Here is a 25377-nt window from a genome sequence, read left to right as displayed (position 1 = left end):
TTTTTATTTTTATTTTAACTTGGTTGAGAAAATTTCATATGCAAAGGTAGCTAGGAAAGATTTGAGATATTTTCTTAAGAGATTACTCCTAAAGTAGCTATTATTGAAAAAAGTAAGAATGTGGATGCATTGATAGTGGGTGGGTTAGTAGGTTACCTACAAACCTATGGGATGACTCTCCTCTCATCAAAGAGATCTAAAAGGTCAACTTTAAAGACATATTCAAAAGAAAAAGTTGAGTTTAATATGAGAATGAAACAATTCTTACTTAATCTAAAATCTCTATGTTTAAATTTAAGGCTTATATGGAACTCTAGAAAAAGAAAAACAATAAAGAAGATGCAAAAGAAAGGTAAAAGGAATGGACTTAAGAATGAACCTAAAGCAAAGACTTGTCTAAATTAAATCAAGTTGAATACTTTAATTATGGTAGGAAAGAGCACTTTACTTTTGATTGCCTTAGCCCTAAAAAGAAAAAAAGAAAAGGTTATGCAAGTTACTTAGAGTGATTTTGAGTCCAATGAGTATGAATTATATTATTTTAATGAAATTAATGATAACCCTAATTTTATTGCATTTGTTGTATCGTTGATTGCATTTGAGTACAATGGTGAAGAAGAAAGGGAGTTTGAAGATTTACAAGATGCATAACATACCTTCTATTAAGAAAGTTATGAAATAGAATGTGAGAATCTTAAACTTAATTAAAAAGATTATTAACAAAAAGAATTCTTATATTGAGTCACTTAAATTAAAAAAGAATGATAAATTGAGTGCACTTGAATCTAAAAAAAATGATTTGGTTAATAAGATCAAAGTCACTTGAATCTGAAAAAGAATGATTTGAATGATAAATTGAATTCAATTGAATCTAAACAAATTGATTTGACTAATGAGATCAAGGAACTTAATAATGAAAATAAAAACATGCTTGAGAAATTTAACTTTCTTGAACTTGAATATCATTTTGTGAATAAATCCTTTTCTTTTGAACTAGATCAACTTAAACAGAATTTAGAAAGTTAAAACGAAGTATTTCATCCTAGCTCTAAAATTTTAAATGAAATAATTCTAAAAAGGAAAACTTATGGAGATAAATGTAGTCTAGAGAACTTCTACATAAACCCTTATATGATTTTTTATTTTATTTTTGTAATAAACTAAGACACCGTCAAAGTAAGTGTACATTATAGCTGTAACGAGATTTCTAGTTTCATATTAATAGGATAATAAGTGAGTCTAATTATTTTAGAAATTAGACTTTGAATACTTAGAATAGGGATGTGTCTCACACTTTAGGGGAAAAAAAGTCATATAGGCACACTTCCTAAAGTTAGGCAAGTCTAGGTTAGGAAAAGTGACATTAAATGTGTATTGTGGCTTTCACAAAAATTGACACAAACCACCTAGTGATTAGTATTTTGATAGTGGTTGCTTTAGGCACATGACTAGTAATAAGTCATTTTTTACTACCTTTAAGGAGTTCAATGGTGGTAATATAGTTTTTGGTGACACAAGTGCAAATCATGTTTAGGATAGAGGCTTTATTTGTTTACTTGGTTGCCTTAAGCTTATTGTAGTTGTTTAATACTAGGAAATGATATTCCTACATGAAAAAAACAAGGATTTTGCTCTTGAGTATTAATCATTAACTCAAATATATGTTAAGTCCTATTTCAAGAACTAAGGTGTGAATTTCATGTAAAATGCATCAAAAGGGGTGAAAGCTAGTGTATTAAAGCATATGTAAGGAGTTCAAGGCTAATAGAGGCAACAACAAGAGAAGTGTGTGGGAAAGGTTTGGAGCTTGAATGCAAGTGATAGAGAAGGAAAAGAATGGAAAATCAACATATAAACAAATTTGCATATAAAGAAGATAGTTTGTGTACACAAATCATCAAGAAAGAAGACTATGTGTAAGCATCAGGTGTGTGTAAAAGATTGAGTGAGTAAACCATGCACTATAAAGTGTGTGCCCATAAAGAAGTTGTGAAAAACACTAAGTGTATGCAAAATATAGTGAACAAAGACATTGTGCATACACAAATTGCAATCTAAGTGAAAAAACAACCAACATGAGCCTAAGTGTGTGTAGACTACTTAGAAGTAGAAGTTCTAAGTGGACCAAATGTGCACACAACCTTACATACTCACAACCCCTTTTACACACACACACACACTCACTCACATAGACACACACACTACATTGTGTGTAGACTACTAAGCATAATTAGAATCCATATCAAACCATAACTAGAGAGATTATGTGCATCACCATGTAGGGAATCCTATAACACTTCATTTCCTATACCTGGATTAGGTTAGGTATATGCAAGAACTTTCCTAAGCTTTCTCTAAATCCTAAGCATAATGAGAATATACAATTTTAACAATACAAATTTAGATCAAGTGTTATAGAATATAATACCTTAAATTTGGACATTCTTAAATCTATTTCTTTCGATGTAGAATCAAAATGAATGCTTCAAAAGTCTTGTAGACCTACGATCTTTTGTTGCGATGATTCAAACTTTGCTCTTGGCACACAAACCATGGAATTTTGAGATGGAAAAGGCTTATGAGTCTCTTTTTACTCTCTGGATGGTGAAAGATGACTAACTTGAAAACCCTAATCTCTAAGGGGATATTTATAGGGTTCCCTAATTGAGCTTAACTGACTTGAGCTCACAAGGGCTTAGGTCATTTAATCTAGCCCAAAATGGTCTTAATTGATAAATTAACCTAATAGGTTCATTTAATTAATCAATTATCCTAATCCAGAAACTTTGTTTACTAACCTTGTGTAATTACCAAAACGTCCTTATGCATAAGAGTGAACCAATGACTAATCCAACCCTCATAAATCATGTCATCAAGGTATATAAGCTTGAACATGGATTGTTGGGGCTCATAAGACAACACTAGCTCTCTCAGAATTCAGTTATGAAGTTGATTCAACATCTCACTATAGATAATCAACTACACTTCAATACCTTATATAAATGACAATGAGACACTAAATGCTTAGGTCTGTAACCTATTATCCATTGCATTTAGTCTCCTATGAACTGGTGTCTATAGTCTAATAAGGTGAAAGCTATTGGTCTCAATCCTCTAATATCCTTGAGTTATATATCCTCTTATTGTGTATTTAATTGGACATATCTTAGCTCTTTAAGAACTTATGTCAAGTTTCACTTAAGGAACTGTTATGACCATAGTTTACATTAGCACACCTCCTTGGGATCACATAAATGATACTTTGTTTCAATTCTATGAGCTATCATGGTGTTTTTATTTAGAATACCTATTGCTATTGGCTTTCATAAAAAATGACTAAGTCTATAAGGAATATATGATCAACTTATAATTTCACTCGTAGGTCAAAACCACTACTAACCTGGGCACATGCTCAACATTCTCTCAAGATTGAGAGATAACACAATGAAATGGATTTGTGAAGCCATGACAACTTGATAGTCTTATGTCATGACTCATCATAGGTCTTGTCCAATATGTCACCATACACACTAGTGCACTTATCATGGAAAATCCATCCCGATTGCCAAAACTAGCCATCCTTCTAATTAAGAGGTAGTGCACTAAAACCTTCAATGGGTTACCTAGGCTTATGAACTGGCTGTAAACAAGTCATCTACTTGCAAGGGACTCATGACTTGGATTTTCTATGTAACTCCTAATGTACCTAAGTCATGTATAATGCAAAAGATATAAGTCAAAATGTTTATAAGGTATAATGCATGAAATAAGGATAAATAAAAGTGAATTGGAACTTTGTTAATAAATAATAAAATCTAAAAGTTTAGTACATCATGTCATGCTTTTAAGGGCTTTATCCTAATACATTATGCATATGCACAACATGTCCAGCCTTGCGCACACCACTAATTTCAATTTTAGATCACAAAAAATCTTGTTAGAATCACTTGTTTGCATTTTTAGGACTTTTAAGAAGGAAGATGTGGCTTGTTATGATTGGAGTTAGGGTTTACGCTCACATACATTTTTATGTTCATGATATAGATAGGTAGACCCATTCATTTACTGTTTTCATAGTTCAATTCAATTCAATATAGGTTTATATAGGTTTTTCTTTATTGTTTTGGATGTGTGATTCGATCATGAGTGGCTAAAGCCATTGTTATCTAGAGGAAGACTGCTACCCAAATGAAGATTTCATGAAAAAATGCATCCATGTTGGTAGAAATGTAAGTCTCTATCCTTAGATTCAATTATCTCTATGCATTAAATGATATCTCATTTAGTGTAGGGGCTTGTACACATTTTAGAAGTGGTCCTAAAGAATCTCACCTCACTATATTGAAAAGAATTACTTGTTATATGAGTGATACTATAAATTATGGTCTATGATATCTTTTTGATATATCCCTAATTATTGTAAGTTATTCTAATGGTGAATCAGTAGGAAATGTAGACAATAAGGGAAAACACCTCTAGTGTTTGCTTTTTTTCTAGTAAATACTTAGTAGCTTAAATGACCAAAATAAATAAATAAATAAATAACTTTATTTCTTTTGAAACCTAATCTTAGGGGGCGTGCACCTTGAGTGTAATCCTCTACATAAGACTGATGGTAGAAATAGGTTCGATAAACTATTGGGAGTGGGTTTGGTGTTAAGATAGAACCCTTAAAAGTATGACATATTTAATGTAATAGATTTGAAATTCATTATTCATTTTATGATATCTGGGTTCACTTTTATCGATTTTTATTTCATGTGTTATACTTTATAAGCATTCTGACCTAATATCTCTTGCATTATACATGACTTGGTTATATTAGGAGTTGCACAGAAGATCTAAGTCATGAAATCCTTGCAAGTAGATGATTTATTCACAATCGGTTCACAGACTTAGGTAATCCATTTGAGGTTATGGTACACCACTTCCTAATTGGATGGATGACTGGTCTTGGGCATCGGGATGGGGTTCTCATGGTGAGTGCACTAGTTTGTGCGGTAACACATTGGGCATGACTTACAATAAGTCATGACATAAGACTATTGGATAATCATGACTTCACGAAGTTGCTACACTATATAGTCTCTCCATCTTGAGAGAATATTGAGCTTGTGTAGAAGTTAACGGTGACTTTGATTTATGAGAGAGATCCTAAAGTGATCATATATTCCCTCTTGATTGGGTCATTATTAATGGAAACTGGTAGCAACATATATTCTCAATAGAAACACCATGATATCCCATGGACTTTAAGACAATGTGTCCTTTGGGTGATCCTAAGGTGTGATCATGAAATCTATGGGCCCATAGTAATTCCTCTAGTGGAATTTGTCATATGCTCTTAGTGAGATAGAGTATGTTATTTGATCACATAATAAGTTGATTTATAACTCAAGGTGTAAAGGTAGTTTTGATATGTTGATAACTTTCACCTTATTAGACAATAGACGACCAGTTCATGAGAAGACTATATACTATGGATAACGGGTTATGGACCAAAACACTTGGTGTCTTATTGTAATATACATAGGGTATTGGATTGTGGTTGACTCTCTATAGTGGAATGTTGAGTCAACTTTAGAATTGGATGTTGAGTGAGCTAGTTTTATCTTATGGGTCCTAATGGTCCCTGTTTGATTTTATATTCCTTGATGACATGGTTTACAAGGATTGGATGAGTTTTTAGTTCATTTATGTGCATAAAATCGTTTTGGTAATTTCATAAGGTTGAACAAAGAAAAGTGAACGATATCTTTGGAATGTTGATAACTTTCACCTTATTAGACAATAGACGACCAATTCATGAGAAGACTATATACTATGGATAACGGGTTATGGACCAAAACACTTGGTGTCTTATTGTAATATACATAGGGTATTGGATTGTGGTTGACTCTCTATAGTGGAATGTTGAGTCAACTTTAGAATGGGATGTTGAGTGAGCTAGTATTATCTTATGGGTCCTAATGGTCCCTGTTTGATTTTATATTCCTTGATGACATGGTTTACAAGGATTGGATAAGTTTTTAGTTCATTTATGTGCATAAAATCGTTTTGGTAATTTCATAAGGTTGAACAAAGAAAAGTGAACGATATCTTTGGATTAGGCTAATTGATTAATTGGAATCTTATTAAGTTAATTAATCAATTAGCAATTTTTTTGGGTTAGACTAAGTGACCCAAACTCATGGTGGACTCAAGTAATTTAAGCTTAGTAAGAAGCCTATAATTACTCTTTTAAGGGTTAAGGTTTCAAGTCTTGCCATTCTTTTCTTGTAGTCTAGAGAGAGAACCATAGTTACCAAACTTGAGATCTCCACCATCTTAGTGCATTGACTCAAAAATGAGTCATCGGGTGGATGACCATTGAGTTACAAGATCTTCTATACCTATGGAGCATTGTACACCGATTTGAATCAATCTAGGAACATTCAAATTGCAAGTATGATAACTTTTTGAGATCTTTGCTTTGGTTTTGGTTTTTAAATACTAAAGTTTCCCATTGTGCTTAGATATAAAAATCTAAGATAGGATTACATGTACCTTAATGATCTAGGACTTGGGAATATAGTAATCTAAGGTTTCCCAATAGTTGGATCACTAACCTTTATTTTTAAGTTGGTTGACCCAATCACCAAATATTGCTCCTCAACATCATAAATAACATTGATATGATTGTTTCTATCTTTAGAATGATATCTAGAGGGCCTAAGCGACAAAGGGAAATCTTTTCCTTATATAATTCAAGTCTTATTAGGGTAGACAAAGGTTTTTTTTTCCTAACCTTAGAATAGGTTGAAGTTTCCCTCCCACTTGAGTGAAAATTCCTAAGAGGTAACACATAGTTTTCCAAAATAAGATATTCCTTAATGTCGAGAATGATCACTAGAGAGGAGCTAAGGAGGGGGGGTGGGTGGAGGGGCAAAGAGAGAGAGAGAGAAAAAAAAAAGAAAAAAAAAAAGATAAAGAGTTTTCTTGGGAGCCATTTGGGATGATGCCTTTAGGAAAAATGGAAATATAGTAGAAAAATGCCTTATCCATCCTAAGAATAGTCCATTTAGGAGAACTCATTCTTAAGTTTGAGTGAAAGGTTCCTTATTTGGCTCTAGAGCTTGCTTTGTTTCAACTTTCCTCTTTCGAGGTGGAGATTGCATCATACCCAAAGAGCCTCTAATAGGTTAGAGATCAACACCCCATTATGGAAGTGAGAAACAAACTTCTTAGAGCTTAAAGAAAGAAAGTCGTAAATGGTCAAAGTACAAGTGGTCAATAAGCCTTGACTTAAGCACTAAATAGTATGATGATGTACTAAAACTAATCACTCAACATACCCTCTTAATCGATCACTAGTTAAGTAAGTTTTTTGCTTTTTTGCTAACCCCTAGGGTTTACAAAATAAAAAAGAAAACCTAAAAAGGGTAACTAAGATAACAATAATAGAAGCAAAATGAAAAAAGATAAAAAGATCATTATACCATTTTTGCCCTCTGATAAAGGCGTAGGATGTTGGCTTGTTTAGCTTCTCGTAACCTCTTTCGACTAGGAAAATGTCTCAATCCTCTCATCTTTTCCTGGAGTTAAGGATTTCAAAAACCAAGCTCTAAGCCCTGTCATTTGCAGGAAATACACTAGGTCTCAATATTGTGTCATTTGACATGGCATAAAAAAAAAAATTCCTTGATCATAATAAAATATCCTAGGGTTAGGATTTTTATTGTGATCACCATCAAAATACTGACAATGTTAGCATTGAAATGTTGAATTGACACCTTCAAAAAAGTAAAAAAATGTCATAAAAGTGGTAGTAGTGGTTGAAGAAGGCTTATTTTTAGATGCACTACAGACATAATATTTTTTAGAATGTAGAATTATAGTTTATGCTTGTGGAATAGGCCAAAAACCCTCATACGTACAAGGATATGGTAGTTGTAAGCTAAAAAGGTAGCATCTAGCATTCTACCTTGAAGGAAAAAGAAAAAGCAGAAGAAAACAAAATGAAGAAAAATAAAAAACTAATAATCCAAAGAATGAAACTAGAAAATAAAACAGAAGACAAAAAATGGAAATAAAAGAGGTAGCTTATATGGATACTCAGAAATGACCATTAGTGTACTTGAAGTCGGAGTAATTACTATGTAGTCTTTATCAAGTCTCTTAGAATTTGTGCTTATCATCAAATTTCCATTGATTTTCTTATTCATGACTTGTTCAAGGGGAAAGGAATGGAAGGAGAATGAGAGAAGGGGGAAGGAAATTGTAATATTGCCCAAACCAAGTGACATGTGTTATTCTAAGAGGCACAAATAAGAGTAGGATTGGATTATTTAAGGTTGATGCCTATAGAACTACTATGTCATCCTAAGGCAATGTTTAAACTAGTGATCACAATATTCAATGTGACAAAAGTGATTTTAAATTTGATTGAATCCAAACCCCATAATTGTGGCATATATGGAACTTTACACCTCTAAACAATGCATTAATAAGGTATGGGATGATGTGGGTCACTTAATAACTGACGTGGTTAAACTTACCAAATTAGTGGGACCAAGGCATTATAAAAACCTAACTAGAGTAAGCCAAGGTACAAAATTTTAGAGGCCTATATATATATATATATAATATGTATCTATTATCTCTTTCATTAATAGCCCATAACCAACTTGACTGTCAAAGGGGTTGGCCAAATCAACTTCCCACTCTAACTATCCTGTCCTATGTTATAGAGGAAGGTCGTGTAAAGAGATCAACCCACCATTTTTTTAAAGGTTGTAATAAAGGAGATGACTAATGTCTAAATCATAACAAGTGGTATCAAAGCTATAACCAATTTGATAAACACAATAAAGAAACGCTTCATAACCAAGACAAGATAATCGAGGTTAATTCGATGATGAACAAACCCTAAATGCCAATCCTAACCATTCCCATGGCTTTATTGACTGTTACCAATGTGGTCAATTTGATTAACCCATTTTATGATTAGACAACACTTCGTAATCAAATCACAATGAGAAACAACTCTCATTTCTTTCTCAAATAAATTGAAGAATAGGTAAGGAAATGGACAAAAGGAATTAGATGGTCCTTAAGAAATGATGGCTTAAGATGTTAACTTTAGGAGTTTTATTACTTGAGATTTGCTATGGGCCTTAATAGTGTTAGATGTGAATGAACAACACTTTTTGGGAAATGCAGCTTAAGGTGTAAGATCAGGATTGTGCTAGCCTCAAAATTGTATTAGCTCGAGATTTAATGTTGACAAGAAGCTAGCCTTAGGGATTTGGTATGCTTGGGATCTAGTGTTGGCTTTAGAATTGTGTTAGATTTGCAATAAAGTCATTTCTCAAGAAATAATATCTCAAGAAGTGTTGACATCGAAAAGTCTATTGATTTTTTCACTCTTTGACAAATGATGGCTTAAGAAGTAAGTTTGAGATTGCGTTTGGCCTATGAAGGATGTTAGCCCTAAGATTCTATTGACTTGAGATTTGGTGTTGGCATAGTAACATTACCTTGGAAATTATGACTTAAAAAGGTAAGTTTGATCTTGACTTTAAGAAATAAACTTGAGATTATGTTGTCTTGGTATTTGATGTTAATTAACCTCAGGAAGTAGGCTTATTGGCCTCAAGATTTTGTTATACTTGCAACAATATTGTTACCTTAAAAATGATGGCTTAAGAAGTAAGCTTGGGATTCTAATCGAGGGGTTGTGCTAGCCTTAATATTTGAGTTAAAAAGTAATCCAAGATTGTGTTGGCTTGGGATTTGATATTGACTCAAGAAATAAGTCTAAAATTATGCTAACTTACAATTTGTTTTAGCCCTAAGAAGTAAGACTGAGATTGCAAGATTGTTTTGGTTGGGGATTTGACATTTTCGTTTGGATTGTATTAGCTTATAGTTGATTGAGAGTGACTCAAACCATATGGAAAGGATTAAAAGGATTAACTTGATCTTATTAAAAATTATTTTATTATTTGATGAGATGAGATTACTAATATCTCGATCATAACAAGTGGTATCAAAGTCAAGTCATAGATTTAAGTCATAAGAGCATCATATTAGGAGGGGATTGGTTAGCTTTGCAATGACATTACTCCTCTAAAATGATGACTTAAAGGAGCAAGTTGGGGATTGTATTTGGCCTCAAGGATTATTATGTTGGGATTTAGTGTTCACCCTAGGAAATAAGACTAAAAATTGTTTGACTTGGAATTTAGTGTTGACTCCGAAGTTGTGAGAGCTTGTAATCGAATTGTTGTAACCATAAAAACTTTGAAATTTTGAATTCAAAATGGAGACTGAAAGAGAAGTCCAAGAAAATGAAAAAATAAATCTACTTTGAGCCAATTCGGCTTTTAAATATATCATATATGAGTTACAACAAATTATTTCATAGTATTTTAATAATTGAACTTGATAGGTTGTTTTAAGAATTGAACTATTAACTAGGGCTATTTCCATTTTAGGTCACACTTTGGCCCTATCTTGGGTTAAACCAATGTTGAACTAGCTTTACTCAACTAGTTTTCTCAAAACTAGCTACATACTTTATCCATTTTTTTCCCATCCTATTGAATTAGTCTAGATCCTTGTATATATGAAATATTTTAATACAATGGACTATTTTAATCCTTTTAAATAAATACAAAAAATATTTGATTCAAAAGGGACAAGATAACCATATTTAGGGAAATAACTTCTATGTATTGAAAATTGCACATATAACCTTTTTTTTTTACATTTTTACTTTTGACTTTTTTTTTTTATCTAAAAATTATTTGATATGAGATAGAGATTAAAAAAATAGTAAAAGAGTATTGTTATTCAAAAGAGATTATATTTCATGTTTTTAGCATATAAAAGATTATTTTTTCAAATTTACATTTCCAATGTCCTATTACCTTTAACTTTAAAAAAAAAAAAATCTAAAAATTGCTTGATGTGAGATAAAGATTAAAAAATTGTTGAAGAATATTTCTGTCCAACAGAGATTATATTTCATGTTTTTAACATATGAAAGTTATCTTCCAAATTTACATTTTCAATGTCCTATTTAATTAAATAACCCTAAATACAAATATTTGCACGTAAGACAATAACATGAAAATAATTTAAGTTAAAAGAATATAATAATTTTTAGCGTTATTTGGTTTGGACACATAAGTTAAAATAACTATCAAATAGTAAAATTGATCTCCCCTTTTAATTTTATTGAGAAATTACCCTTTTTTGATGCTTTTACCCTCTTTATTTTGTTTACCTAAAAATATATAATCTTCCCACTTATTTTCTTCATTCTATTCATTTCACTGTTTCAACACATTGATATTTTTTTTCACTTTTTTTTTCTTTTTCATAACTATTTTATTTCTCAAACAACTCATTATCATTCTCATTCGAGATGTTTATCTAGATTAAATTTTATTTTTACAAATTTAACAAAGGTTAATTTCTCATTAAGAATGTTCACTTGAACTACAAAAATTAAGTTTGGTTTATAAAAAACTTAACTAGAGTTAAGTTTTCAATCATAATGATAACCTAAATTATACCATGATTAAGTTTCATTTGCGAATAATTTAACTAAATTTAAGGTTTTTTGTCACCGACAAAGAACTTGATTATAATTTAACTAAATTAAAGGTTTTTTTTTCACAGACAAAGAACTTGATTATAATGACTTAAACTATAGTGTTATTGAGTTTTATTTAAAAAGAACTTAATTAGGGTTAAACTTCCATTTTATCTCCAAAAAGGTTGATCAAGATTAAGTTCTTAATTAGTATATTTATCTAGATTTAAATATTAGATTGTAAATATATATATATATATATATATATATATATATATATATATATGCAAAATCCCCAATAAAATCCAACCGTACAAAACTCTAACAAAATTCTATTTGAGAAAATTCCAGTAAAAAAAAAAACGAGAAATTGCAACTAAAGACAACTAAAAAAATCTCAACAAAAAAATCATTGCAAAAAACAATCGTAAAAACCCTAACAAAAAATAAATAGAAAGATGAAGGATGTTAAAGAAGAGAGAAAGATGAGAGAGTTGTAGCTGATCTTTAACCGTTGATCTTTATTATAGGTTTGAGCTTTATTGGAAGAAGTGAGAGAGTTAGATATGAGAAATGGGGGGGAATTCTTGAGAGAGAAATGTCATTTTTGAGGAAATAAAGAAAGCCAATAATGCCCAAAATGGGTCATTTTTTTAAAGAAGAAATAAGAGAAATTATTTTTCCAATTTCAAAAGTATTTGAAGTCTTTTAACTAAATATCTCTAATTTCAAATATATTAGAATATATAACACCTAAACTAGGATGAAGTTAAATAATAAGATTTTATTTTGTCATTGAATATGTCTTTTTAAATATATAAAATCTTTTATTTTAAATTTTAATAATATATTTATAATGTCACACTTACAACAATTATCTAAAGGATTGACTTGTATTTTGCAAGTCCAAAAGTAAAATACAGAGAAGGAAGAAAGAAACAGCAAGAAAACAATAGGCTTTTAGCAGCAATGACAGTTTACATTTGTATTAAACTTCAAACCCAAATCAAAGGAATAAGCCCACAAGTACACCAAACAATAAGATAACAAGAAAGAGGAATAAAATACACAGGCTGCATGCATTCTTATTCCCAAAAGAAATTTTTATTACATCATCAATTGTTGGGTCCAGAATTTGTGGTTGTGGGCTGTGGGTAAATATTTACAAGCATACTGAGAATTCCAGGACAGCATACAATGTTCAACATGGACAAAGTATTCAACTGTGCCTAACATAAGACAAGATTTCTGGCTCTTTTGATTCAGCCATGCATGGGTTTTTGAGGAAGTTTGTCTTTAATCCACCTCTTTAGTTATCTCTAGTGCAGCTCAGGGCTGATCCATGGGGACCATTTGACCGGCATCATGGACCTGTTTATTGTTACATATAAACCAAACCACCATGTCATCACTAGCAATCAATCTGCTTCCTAAGTCTACTGCTATGTGAGAAAGATATGGATTGAGAGAAAGACCTTGAGGAAGGTAAGATTGGTCTCTTTCAAGTGTATGCAGCAATGCATTGAGCACCCCTATACTTTGATGACATTTATTTTCCAGCTGATTTCAAACACAAAAGAAGAAAGAAGAGGGAAATCTTGGATGAGTGATGCTGAATGCTAAACTTATATAAGGGTCTATTTGGCAGCAGAAATGAGAATTCTTTTTTTTCTGAGAATAGAAGAAATGAAAATTGATTAAAAACATGTTGATATTATGAAACATTTCAATAAATAAATAAATAAATAAATAAAATCAATATATAACTCAAAGTGACATATTCATGCTTGACAATCTTCAGTCTTATTGATCATTTTTATAATAGCAGAAAAGAAACAGATGATCAAGAATTATTGAGGTCAAGAACATACTGACATGCAAATATGTTGCTTGATTTTTGAAACTTTTGGATTTCACCTACATCTTCCTTTTATTCTTTCTTTCCTGAATGTAGAGAAGAAACTTCCATTCTTTATCTGAAAATGAACTCAGTATTAGGGCAACGAAAACAAGAGCTGCACATTGTGAACGGGAAGGTTGCCTTATTGAAAAGAGGGGAAGAGATATCATTGCCTTCATTTTAAGCAGCCCATATGATGAATATCTGGTGGCAGGAAATGGATGTGGAATGTCTTGATCTGAAATAAATAAGAACAGGCCAGTTAAGCATATCAAAAGAGTCTAAACAAAGTTTTAGCTTTAGGTTTATTCTATTTATTAAGAACATGAAATCATAAGCAAATTCAATAGAACAGTAGAACTAACCAGGCTTCAGTGGAACTGAGGCCAGCAAGTTAAGAGAAAATGCCAATTAGCAACAGTTGCTAAAGCCATCTATTCATGAGAGGACAATCTGGAATTGGGATTGAGTTGCAAATAGCCGTACCTGATTGAACTTTTTTTTTTTTTTTTCCATGTAGGAAACATGGAATTCATCTTGGAACATTGTTAACAGTCCCTTACCTCAAGTCTTGGAAGTGTTTCAGGAATCCCTTTGGACTGGAGCTTAGGGCAACTATAGATGGATATACTTTCAAGAGAAAGGAGGTTTTTGAAAGACGGAGATGAGATGAAATCCAGTTTACTAATCGAAATTTGCTCAGAGTGGTAGGAAAAAGACAGTCATCATCTGATGGAGAAGCCAGACCTGGACATAGGCCAGAAATATATAATGGTGAAAGAGAAGTGAGCCTGTGGAAGCCCTACTCCGATAATGGCAGCTTCAGATTCACACAATCTCTGATAGAAAGTGGTGCAAGGTTGGAGGCCAAACTGTAGAGTCTTCTGCTTCTCCTGGTTAGCACAGTTTTCTGGTTTCAAATATTTAAGATTGTGAGGCAGCCCTTGCTCCTCCAAGAATACAAGTCCATGGCACTGCCAGATTTCTATACTTTCAAGACCACCAAGGCAATCTAATCAAAACCTGCTCTCCTACAAAGATGTCACCTCCCCACATTCTTACCACCAGTTTTGAGAGTAAGAAATTTCTTGATTTTAAGCATTGAGAGTGTAGCAGGCAGCCCTTTCGTTTGACAAACCTGAACAGAGAATTGCAATGGTATCAAAGTACAACCTTGTATTTCAATAGTGTCAAAAGTAGAAAATTGCATCAAGTTCATAACAATTGTCTTTTATGAATGAGAGGGACTCTGCTTCCATTTTTGTGATATATATAAAAATAAAATTCAATATGAGTTTATTCATATAGGAAAAGCTAGCTCTATGCTGGGATGCGCACTATGTTGGACTAGTCTTTTCCTTTTTGGCCTTCAAGAATAATTGTTTTAGAAGACAAAACACTGAATTTCTGTATTTGGAAGTGTAGCCATCAACAGCCCTTCCTTTGGCACAAGGTAAGGCTCTGGAGCCACATGGATGGAAATCCTAACTCAGTATTCTATTAATCTATGAATAGATTATAATTAAGAGGAAGCACACACATACTCTCTTAACAGTGGTGAAATTTTGAAGAGAGGTGAGTTTATGCATCCCCCCCTTGGCAGGGGCTTGATATTCCTGCAGTCTATGATGAAAGGTGATATTAGGTTGAAGCAACAACCCCATTTGAACTAACCAAATCTACAACTTGAATTAAAATTTCCAAAAATGAAAAAAACCACCTCTTTAGGTTGATGGCCTTAAACATACATTGGATAAGAAATAGGATGCCATTTTTCAACACTAAAACCAGCTTGCTAGAACCTTTGGAACTGAAGCAACCAAATGATCACAACATATTGTATTATAATCTTATTAATAAACCTCAAAATCTGCGTAAGACTGCAGCTATTGCCATTTTCTTAATGCAACATATGCATTCACTGAACATCTAAGAAATTCGATGCCAGTTTCAAAGATTTACAAATGTAATGCACATTTATAAAGATCAATATTTTAGGCTTTATATGTGCTTTTATGCTCAAAATGGCAAACTCTATAAAGAAACTTAAAACGAAAAAAGATGCCTTACCAGAGTTGGCCGTGAAATAGTATTTATTGGCTGAAGTGACCATCCACAATACTGCAAAAGATGATAGAACTTCCCAGGCTCTTAAATCTTGAAAATTATGCATCTGTGGAATGGAGGATTATGGACAACAGCAACAAGGAAAACAAAACATTTAAGAGGAAATACCAAGCCATGATTGCAGTCAAGAAATGAAGAACATAGCTGCATGTGAATAGGCAGCAGTTAATGATTAGGAAGTTTTACATTTAATATTCACCTTTTTTTTCCTTCCCACATGTTGAGAAGAAATTTCTGTTATTTTCTAAAATTGAAACTGATATTTTTATCAAAGAAATTGGAAGCCAGGTATCCTAAATGAGCAGACATACCTATTTGTTTGCTTTCATTTCTTGACTAGAGAAAGAAGAATTCTTAGGAAGAATGATCCGTCATATTGCATGTAAGAAGAATTGGAAACACATAAAATGGAGAAATTTGGAGGCCATGATTCTGTTGAAGGTGGAAGAGAATGTCATATAAGTTTCCTTAATCTGAAACATAGAAGTAATATACCAATTAGGCAGGGCAGGATGCTGCTGTATGTGTTGTTTATACAAAGACAAAATTACATTAGAATTAATAGAAAAGTAGAAGTAATTATGCTCACCCAGAACCAGAGGTACTAAAAAGGGAATCACAAATTTAATAGAAAACCCCCAAACCCCCAATTAAGAACTGCAGCCAAGCCAAGGTCACCTATACATCAAGAGAATGGATCATGTCTCATCTCTCTCTTTCTTCTTTTTTCCTTGTGCACTACTTTCCATATCCTTATTAAGCCAGATCCCTGTGAATGTGCAATGAAAATTGGCAGTCCAGTTAGCAAGGAAAAAACAGAGAGAACTTCACAAATATTATTTATAGACATGAGCTCTTTTCAGATAGAAATTGGAGTAAGAAACAATGTAAATATTTGTAAAATTAGAAATGGTGAAGCATGCAGCTATTTGGAAAAGCAATACAACATTCCTCATTCTTTCATTCAATACCAGCTTTAGCCCCTTGCTGCCATGGTTGGCTTAAGATTCACTGACTACCAATATATGTTCACTTCTTTCCTCTTCTCCTAGAGAAGTTTAAGAATCAAAATGATTCTTAAACTTGGTTAAAGAAATGTTCCAATTTTCAAAAATACATTTTTTTTCCACTACTAAAAAATTCTAACTTTTGAATGGAAATTCACATCTGGGTATCCATATCTAATTCCATTAGATATACTTCTAAGATAATAATATTAAAAATATGAAAAAAAAAAAAAAAAACTTATAAAAAAAGGAAAAAAAGAAAGAGAAGTGAAAACCAGGTTGTACCTGATTGGAGAATGCATGGAAAGAGTTGAATGGCTTTCTGCTTTCATTTCTTTTCCAGCACCCGTAGAATACATTACCCTGCCACTCATTCTGAATTTGGGGATGTGGGCACTGAAGGGAAAATTTGTTTTCTGAAGAAGAGGACAGTCAATGATTTCAAGACTTGCAAGTGTTGTATCCCGCAGTGTCAAGGAGTGGAGCTTAGGACAGGAACCGATATATAGGTGTTGAAGAGAGATGATGCTGTTGAGGTCCAGGGAGGCCAGGGATTCCATGTGGCTGATATGAAGGTTGGTGAGAGATGTAGGGAAAAGAAATTCATCGTCCCAAAGGGAAGCCTTGTCTGCAAACATTCCCCAAATCTTCAATGTTGAAAGAGAGGTGAGGGTGTGGAGGCCCCACTCAGATATGGGCGTCTTCAGATTCTTGTAATTTACAACTGAAAGAAATTTTAGGGTGGGGGGCAAACCCCCTTCCGGGAAGGAATCCACTCTCGGAGAATGCCCTATGTTGAGAAACTGAAGGGATGTGAGGTTTTTCATTTGATGCGGCAAGCACTTGAGATTCTGACATCTCCAAATACGAAGCTCTCTGAGGTTGGGGGCGGACAACCCTCTTTCTGGAAACCCCTCCAGACCTCCACAGTCTTCTATGTTGAGCTGCTTGACGTTGTGAAGGCATTGTGGCAGGATTTTCAGATTGGGATAACTCCTCATCTCTAAATACTCAAGAGCTCTACTGCTGGGCGACATTTTCTTTGATACTGACTCCAAGTTGGAGCAATGCTGAATCTCAAGCCGCTTCAAAGTGGAGGATAACTCCCCTCTTGGGAAGGACACGAGAGACTGGCAATCATGTATCCTCAATATTTGAAGGCAACAAGCGTTGTTGCTGTGGGTGGAATTGGGGTGCATCATTCCATCTGGTAGAGACCTTAGACGCATACAATCTGCAACAGTCAGTTGCTTGAGTGTGGTCGGTAGCTCACCACTTGGAAAGCCGGCGAGAGATGGACAAAACCTGATCTCCAGGGATTCAAGGGGACAAGAGCTGTAGTTATGGGGCAGCCACCTGAGACTGCTGCATCTCTGCAGCACAAGACGTCTCAGCCTGGGTGGCAAATCTATCTCTCGAAATGAGTCCAGTGCGCGGCATCCCACTATTTCCAGCTCTTCAAGACAAGTGAGACTTTGCAATCCATTTTGCAGGCTCTTGAGGTTAACACAGTCGACTATCTTCAACATTTTCAGATTGCAAGGCAGTCTTTGGTCATCCAATGATACAAGCCAGTCACAGCGTTCAAACACTGCACTTTGAAGACCACTGTAAACCCACCTAGATGTCATTTGATCCCCACTATCTGCAACCACCCCACTTCTCAACACCATCTCCTTGCATTCGTCTATCTCTAGTTCACCAAGAGATGCAAATCTTAAGAAAGGAACTGCCAGATTTTGACAATTAGAGATGTCCAGTTTCACCAAGGATGGCAGGCGATCAGGCAACTGTTTAACCAACTTTGAGCAGTTTCTTATGGTAAGCTCTCTAAGGCGTGGAAATAATTCAACTCCTTCAACTGCATCAGGAAAAAACCAGTCCTCCCATTTCAGCATATCCTCAAACTTGAGAAGCTCCAGGGATGGCAAAGGCTGGACAACCCCTCCATAGAACTCCACATCTATGGTTCTAATTTCACTCATCCCCTCGATATGCAAGGTCTTGAGGAAGGATAATTTGCCGAGAGATGGTAATGAGGTGCATCTCTTGCAATTCTTTAGAATTAATTGTGTCATTGATGGGAATGAGGGGTCCCTTATCCAACCTGAAAATGTTGATCCACCATAAGATGCCACTGTGAGCTTTTTCAAGTTTCTAGGTGGTCGTAGCCCCTCCAAAACATTCATCTCGTTCATTTCATTTCGTGACTTAACAAAATCACTGCCCCATTCCATCGTCAACTCTTCAATGTTGTGCTTTTCTTCTAACTTAGCATCCACCGCATCTTGACTATCCACCACATTATGCAACCCTGAAATGGAAAGCTTTCCTCGAAGATCCTGCAAGTTCTTCAATTCTCTTATTCTCAAACTATTATTTTCGCCCACAATATATTTCGATAATGTTTGCAAATTTGTTAGGTTGCTGATCTCGGAAGGCATCTCTTGTAGTTGACTTGTACCAGAAATATCAATATGCCGAAGGTTGATTAGGTCTCCAATCACAATAGGCAACTTAGTGAGTCTCCAACAATCTGATAATATCAATGTCTCTAGATTATAAAGATGACCCACTGAGTCAGGTAGCATTTTTATTGAAGAGTTTGACAAATTGAGATAACGTAAATGTCTCAAATCACCAATCGAATGTGGTAGCTCTCCACTTATGTAATAGCCACTTAAAGATAATACACGTAAACATTTAAATTGCTTTATGAGGTCATCTAGTACCTTACTTGGGATGAAGTGATATCTAGAAAATGCATTCAATGGCAATGCGACCAGTGTTCGCAAACACTTCATCTTATGAAAGGTTTTGAATCTTTCAAACTTCTCATACTCTTGGCGGTTGAAAGATGAATGACGAACCTTTTTAAAAATGGAGTGTTGTTTATTATTCACCGACATACCCTCCAAGTTGAAGGATATTTCTCCTGCCACATATTGAGCAAGATCATTGATTAGGTCATGCATCACAAATCGAGATGAATCGTGATTAGATTGTTGAAAAAATGACCTTGACAATAAATCATAGAAGTATTTAGAACCTAAGTCTTCTGCTTCCTTTGTTTGTTCGAAAAAACCCTCAGCCATCCATAATTGGACTAATTCATCTTTGTCGAATTCATAGCCTTTCGGAAATATCGAGCAATAGGCAAAACACTTCCTCAGATGAGATGGGAGATGATTGTAGCTTAACTTGAGAGCAGGAAGAACGCGACTTTTGTCTTGGGGTAGATCCCATATCTTGCTTGTTAAAATATTTTCCCATGCATCATGACTTACTTGGTTGCGCAACATGCCACCAAGGGCCTTTGCTGCCAAAGGCAAGCCCTTACACCTTCTCACTATTTCCTCACCAACTTCTTTCAAGTGTGAATGGGCATCAAAGTTACTTCTCCTTAATGCTTGTTGAGTGAATACAAATAAACAATCTTCGTATGATAACTCCTGAAGACAATAAGCTGGACGAGTTCCAGTGATTGATACAACTCCTTCATTACGAGTTGTGACAATAAGCTTACTGCCCGGTGCCCCTGATCTCATTGGCATGCACAAAAGATCCCATGAATCATAGCTCTCATTCCAAACATCGTCTAGGATAAGAAGAAATTTCTGCCCAGAAAGTTTCTCCCTTAATTCCATCTGAAGCAAATTAAGATCATCAACATTCTGAGTAGCCAGAGAAACTGATTGTAAAATCGTTTTCGTTATCTTCAAGACATCAAAATCATCAGAAACATAGACCCAAACTCTCAAATCAAAATGATCCTTTACTTCATCATCGTTGAATGCAAGTTGAGTGAGAGTAGTTTTGCCAATACCGGCCATACCGACAACAGGAATTACGCAGATTTCATCAGTAGATGGATCATCCCTGAGCAACAAATTGGCTATGGCTTCTTTATCTGTTTCCCTACCATAAACACGGGATTCATCAACTAAAGAAGTGGTGGGTAGTATTTCCCTTGTTTTGGTAGACCTCTCCCCAGAAATATTCTCCGTTAAATGGAGATCACTTTTTTGTGCAGAAATTTCTTGTAAACTGGTAGTGATCATCTTGATCTTGGACAACATCTCTGCATTAAACTTAATAGCATTCGGAGTGAAACTAGTACAACAAGAAGGGATGAGGCTCCATAACTTACTTGTGCTACGTTCAGTACCGGAAGGATGAGTTTCTGCCATCAAATTGCGTCGCAAAGATTCAGTGGCAAAGCCGTCCAAGATGTCCTCCACATCATAAGCCAAATCTCCAAGCTCGTCAAGCCACATCTTCACCCGGGGGTTCGTCATTTGCTTCTCCTCTGCGTCATGGAGGACTGCATAGATCTTCATCAAAATTGTCTTCCACTTGTTGAGCTCAGAGTGGACAAGCTCTTCACTAGCGAAATTCCAGAGCTCAGGGGAGGTGACCATGTCAGCCAGCTTCTCGATGAAAACAGACAAAACAGCTTCCCCAACAAAACCAGCCATGATTCTTTGTTTGAAAGCTAGCTCTGAATAATGGGCTGTAGGAACCAAAGGGTTTTAAGGGAGGTCTCTGCAACTCTGAAGTATTGATATTGTTGACAAAAGATAAATAAAAAAAGAAAAAGAAGAAGATATTGTACCATAAAAGTGAATCGAATCCATGCGCAGAAGTCAAGCCATAGTGGCGAGGGTCCACGTGGTGTGGACGATGGAGAGCGCACCAAGGGGGGCTGGTTCATAGAAAATATGAGACTAAATACTCTACTTTTAGTATTAAACTGTCAACTAACAAGTTAGTTAAATCAAAAAAATGATTTCCCACTTATGTAGATGATCGTGGCGAGCTCAAATTGTCGGGGGAAGGCGTGCCTCCTTATTGCTTTCTCCTTTTCCTACGCAGCTGGGAGTCTGAGACGACTCTTGACTTTCTTCCCACTGATTTTGCTCTTATGTAATTGCATTTGCCTTCTTCTACTTGTTTCTTTTTCCCCACTTGTTGAAGGGGAGGAATAGAAAGGGAGGACGACTCTCTAGAACTCTAGGGATCTCTCTGTATTTTCTTTCCGTTTTTGCATTTGCTACGGTCTCTCTTCGTTTCTTTCATTCACTTCAGATTCTGTAATTCTTTTGGTCTAATTGTTTGTTCTTTTGTTGCTTCTTTTCATTTCCTGTTATTAGATAATATTGGGATTTTTTTTATTAAAGAAAATTAAACTTCTTTTTTTAAACAAAAATCAAAATGGAATATTTTGTGAATAAAATTATGGAAATCTTTTTTTTTATAAATAAATTAGGATAAAAATATTTTCTAATATTTTTTTAAAATAAATTTGAAACCTTTAAAAAGTCATAAATTTGAAATATCTTTTTTTAGAATCAAGATAATGTATAAAGTTCTTTTATTAGAATTGAATGACCTTTTCTTCAATCAAATAGAGATATTTAATATATATTTTTTATAAAATCAAATAATTAATTATTTTTGGTATAAAAAAAAATCATTTTCTTATTAAAAATTATTTTTAGCAATGAAATTGAATTGAATTTTAATCCCTTTGTCAATAAAATTGTAAAAGTATTGTAAAAATAATAAAAAATCATTCTTAACAAATATAAAAAGGGACTGAAATATTTTTTATAAATAAATTTATAAAAAATCATTTTTTTAAAAAAATTGTAAAAATCACTTTTCTTAAATGGTAAACATTCATTCTTTTTCTAGCATAAAAAAATAAAAATTATTTTTCTTATAAATAAAATTAAATTGAAACTTTTTTTTTATATAAAATTGCATTTAATAAGTTTTTTTTAATAGTAATAACTGCAAACAACTTTCTTGAGAATAGAATTTTTTTTTTTTGAATGAATAAATTAAAGTTCTTAATTTGAAATTATTTTTAATTAAATAAACTCTTTGGAATTTCTTGAAAATGTACTTTTTGAAAAAAAATTAAATCAATTTAATAAATCAAAATTCTCTTGTCATTGTCTATTTCTATCATTGTCTTATTGTATATTGATTTATGTCATTTTTTATATTAATGATTAATTAATTAATTTTCATAATTCTATTAACTTGTTTAGTAGAGACTTTTTTTTAGGGCTTAAAGAGATGTTACCTTTGTGATACCTTCCTAGTAACTCGACTTACTAATTTGGACTTGACTTGGTATTCATAGATATGTTTTTCCTTTAAAAAATAAGTCATACTAGTGTTTGATTTCTTATTTTGTTTCCTTTTTAAAAATAAACAAAAACAAGTGATAACTCTAACTTTTCAAGAAATAAATTTTTTACAATAAAGTTAGTCTAGCCATCAAGTGGAAACGCACATAAAAAATATGAGTTTACAAAATGACAACTCCACTGGGGATGTTTAGAAAGTCAAGCTTGAACTTGAGTTGAGAGAAACATGTTATTTGATTGGTTAATCAGTGGATGCCCTCTCATTGTGCTTTTGTTACATTCATGTATGTTTTAGGGGTATGTGAGAGTTTGACACGATGATTATTTTGTATCTAAATATTTCATGTGCCTTATTGTATATTACTTCTTATTATCATTTGTGCTTAAACATATCTGCTCATGCTTGTATATATATATAGATATATGCTTTGCATGACTACCCTTCTTCTACTTGGTTCATGACTTTTTTATCTGTATGGGACACACATTCATTTCCCTGCTCCAATTCACATAGCTCGATTGACCCTTTCCTTATCCTCATATTTTTGGATGTATTTAAGACACTTCTATGTATTTTTCATTTTATTGCTATTTTCCTCATTCAATTGGGTTGTATTGTTTGGTCGCAAACAACCATTTCTTTGTACTATGTTTGCTCTTCAACCAAGCTAGTGATTAGGAGTAGGATTTAGCTTTGGGTTATACGAGATTTGAAAGTTGTCATGCCACCATTGGACCTGCGCCACACCGACACCATTGACTCTAGTACCACTTGTTCGATGCCAAAGCCACTTCATCAACGCCGCCACCTCATTGTCTAATATTCACTAACATGCCATCTTCAATATTGATGCCATACTACCCATTGTTATGGTCATGCCACATCACCCATTGTTATGGTCATGCCACATCACGTATTATTGTGGTCATGCCATGTCATCATCACACCTTGATAGTCATGTCACATCATCAACATCACATCACCACTACGTGGAGTCCGATCTTTGAAGACCTATATAACCTAACACTAGATTAAGATGCATGTGTGACCATTGTGTTTACTTTTCCACTATGGTTTAGCAGGATAGTTGGATGCATCCATACCCACACACAATGTACCCTTAGAATGTTAAAATGTGGGAGTCATAAGGAGAGATAAACTAGTAGGAAGCCTTCACTTATAAGAAACTTTCTTAGGTTATGAGGTAGTACGTTTGTGGAGGTGACCATCTTGCATGGAAGTATCCCATCCCTTTAGAGAAGTGTAGGAGGTTGCATATCTTCAACAAGTATGATCACTCCTACTAGTGTACCTTTGATCCTACCTTTTAGAGCCACATGTACCCTGTAGGATGAGAACTAGATCCTTGGATTAGGATACCTGCCCACACGTGGATGTATCTATGTGTAGGGATTTTTGGTGGCAGAGTTTGAGTAATGCATCAGATGAGGGTTGATTAGAGATTGGTTTAGAGATTTGTAGTTCTGATTTTGATTTGATTTTGGTGCTATGGTTATCACCTAGTGCATGTTTGGTTTTGTTAAGATAAAGCCCTTAAAAGCATGATATTTTACATTGTAATAAACTTTTGGATTTTATTATTTATTAATAAAGTTTCAGTTCACTTTTATCTATCCTAATTTTATACATTATACCTTATAGGCACTCTACCCCGTGTCTTTTGCATTATATGTGACTTAGGTGCATTAGGAATTGTACAAAAGATCCAAGTCACGAGTTCTTTGCAAATAGATGATTAGTTCACAACCTAATTATGGTTCTAGACAACCCATTAAAGATTGTAGTACACCACTTCCTAATTAGAGGGATGGATGGTCTTGGTTATAGGAATGAGTTTCCTATGGTGAGTGCACTAATGTGTATGGTTACACAGTGGATAAGACTTATGATGATTCATGACTTAAGTTATAAATTAGCCTATAAGGAAGGATGACTATGATAGAATAGATTGGAAGAGTCCAATTATGGCAAGTTATCTATCAAATCTTTTTACTTATCCTTAGCCCGAGAAAGAAGATAGCCCTTTTCCTACAAACATAGTTTGGATTAGATACCCATGAAGGTGGGTTTCCTTGCATGAGAAGTTGTTTAAGGAAGGATGTTGATGTTTGATAAGCTCAGAATCATGAACAATGGCAAATAAATATTACCTATGGATGAATAATGTCAATATTTAAATATTAGCTATGCAAAGATGAAGAAGAATATAGTGGTTGTATGCTCATTTATTGCTCCATAGCAAAATTTATGTGACAACCGATTTTTTCTTTACTTGATGTGACTTGAGTGATATTCTCTTCAATAAGAATAAACCTCTTGAGTTGGCAAGGTTACTTTGTAAGAAAGAATTCAAAAAAAGTTTGGACAGTTGTTTTCTTATATATGTTTTGAACTTTATAAAAGAAAAGAAACAGGAGGTCATTTGAAGACATTGAACAATTGGACTAAACAATCAAATCTTGTTTTATGGTTAATCTTTGGAATAGGGTAGAATGTACCTTGATGAGCATAATAGACTTTGTTAACTAGTTTAACTCCAATAAGAAGAAAGAGATTGTTTTGAAGTAAGTAGAGAG

General features: G+C 33.8%; 2 protein-coding genes across 3 annotated transcripts; both read right to left on the bottom strand.

The window, feature by feature from the left end:
* Positions 1 to 12560: 12560 nt before the first annotated feature.
* On the bottom strand, positions 12561 to 19391 carry LOC100260044 (putative disease resistance protein At3g14460). 2 transcript variants are annotated; one of them, XM_059742213.1, is made up of 8 exons: positions 16904 to 19391; positions 16201 to 16380; positions 15923 to 16084; positions 15555 to 15657; positions 13850 to 14622; positions 13456 to 13722; positions 13060 to 13144; positions 12561 to 12955 (listed from the first exon to the last, which is right to left on the bottom strand). In XM_059742213.1, exons 1-2 carry the CDS (start codon positions 19207 to 19209, stop codon positions 16368 to 16370), a joined length of 2319 nt encoding a protein of 772 aa, XP_059598196.1. In that variant the 5' UTR covers positions 19210 to 19391; the 3' UTR covers positions 12561 to 12955; positions 13060 to 13144; positions 13456 to 13722; positions 13850 to 14622; positions 15555 to 15657; positions 15923 to 16084; positions 16201 to 16367. The 2 variants fall into 2 exon arrangements, with proteins under 2 accessions (XP_059598196.1, XP_019079544.2); XM_019223999.2 differs by having other exon boundaries at positions 13460 to 13722.
* LOC132254915 (putative disease resistance RPP13-like protein 1) lies at positions 19256 to 21026 on the bottom strand. Its single transcript, XM_059741981.1, has 2 exons — positions 19351 to 21026; positions 19256 to 19297 (listed from the first exon to the last, which is right to left on the bottom strand). Exons 1-2 carry the CDS (start codon positions 20956 to 20958, stop codon positions 19256 to 19258), a joined length of 1650 nt encoding a protein of 549 aa, XP_059597964.1. The 5' UTR covers positions 20959 to 21026.
* Between the last annotated feature and the right edge of the window lie 4351 nt (positions 21027 to 25377).

The sequence above is a fragment of the Vitis vinifera genome, chromosome 13 (assembly GCF_030704535.1).
Source record: "Vitis vinifera cultivar Pinot Noir 40024 chromosome 13, ASM3070453v1".
In the NCBI taxonomy this organism is placed as follows: Eukaryota; Viridiplantae; Streptophyta; class Magnoliopsida; order Vitales; family Vitaceae; genus Vitis; species Vitis vinifera.
This window is presented reverse-complemented; position numbering and strand designations above follow the sequence as displayed.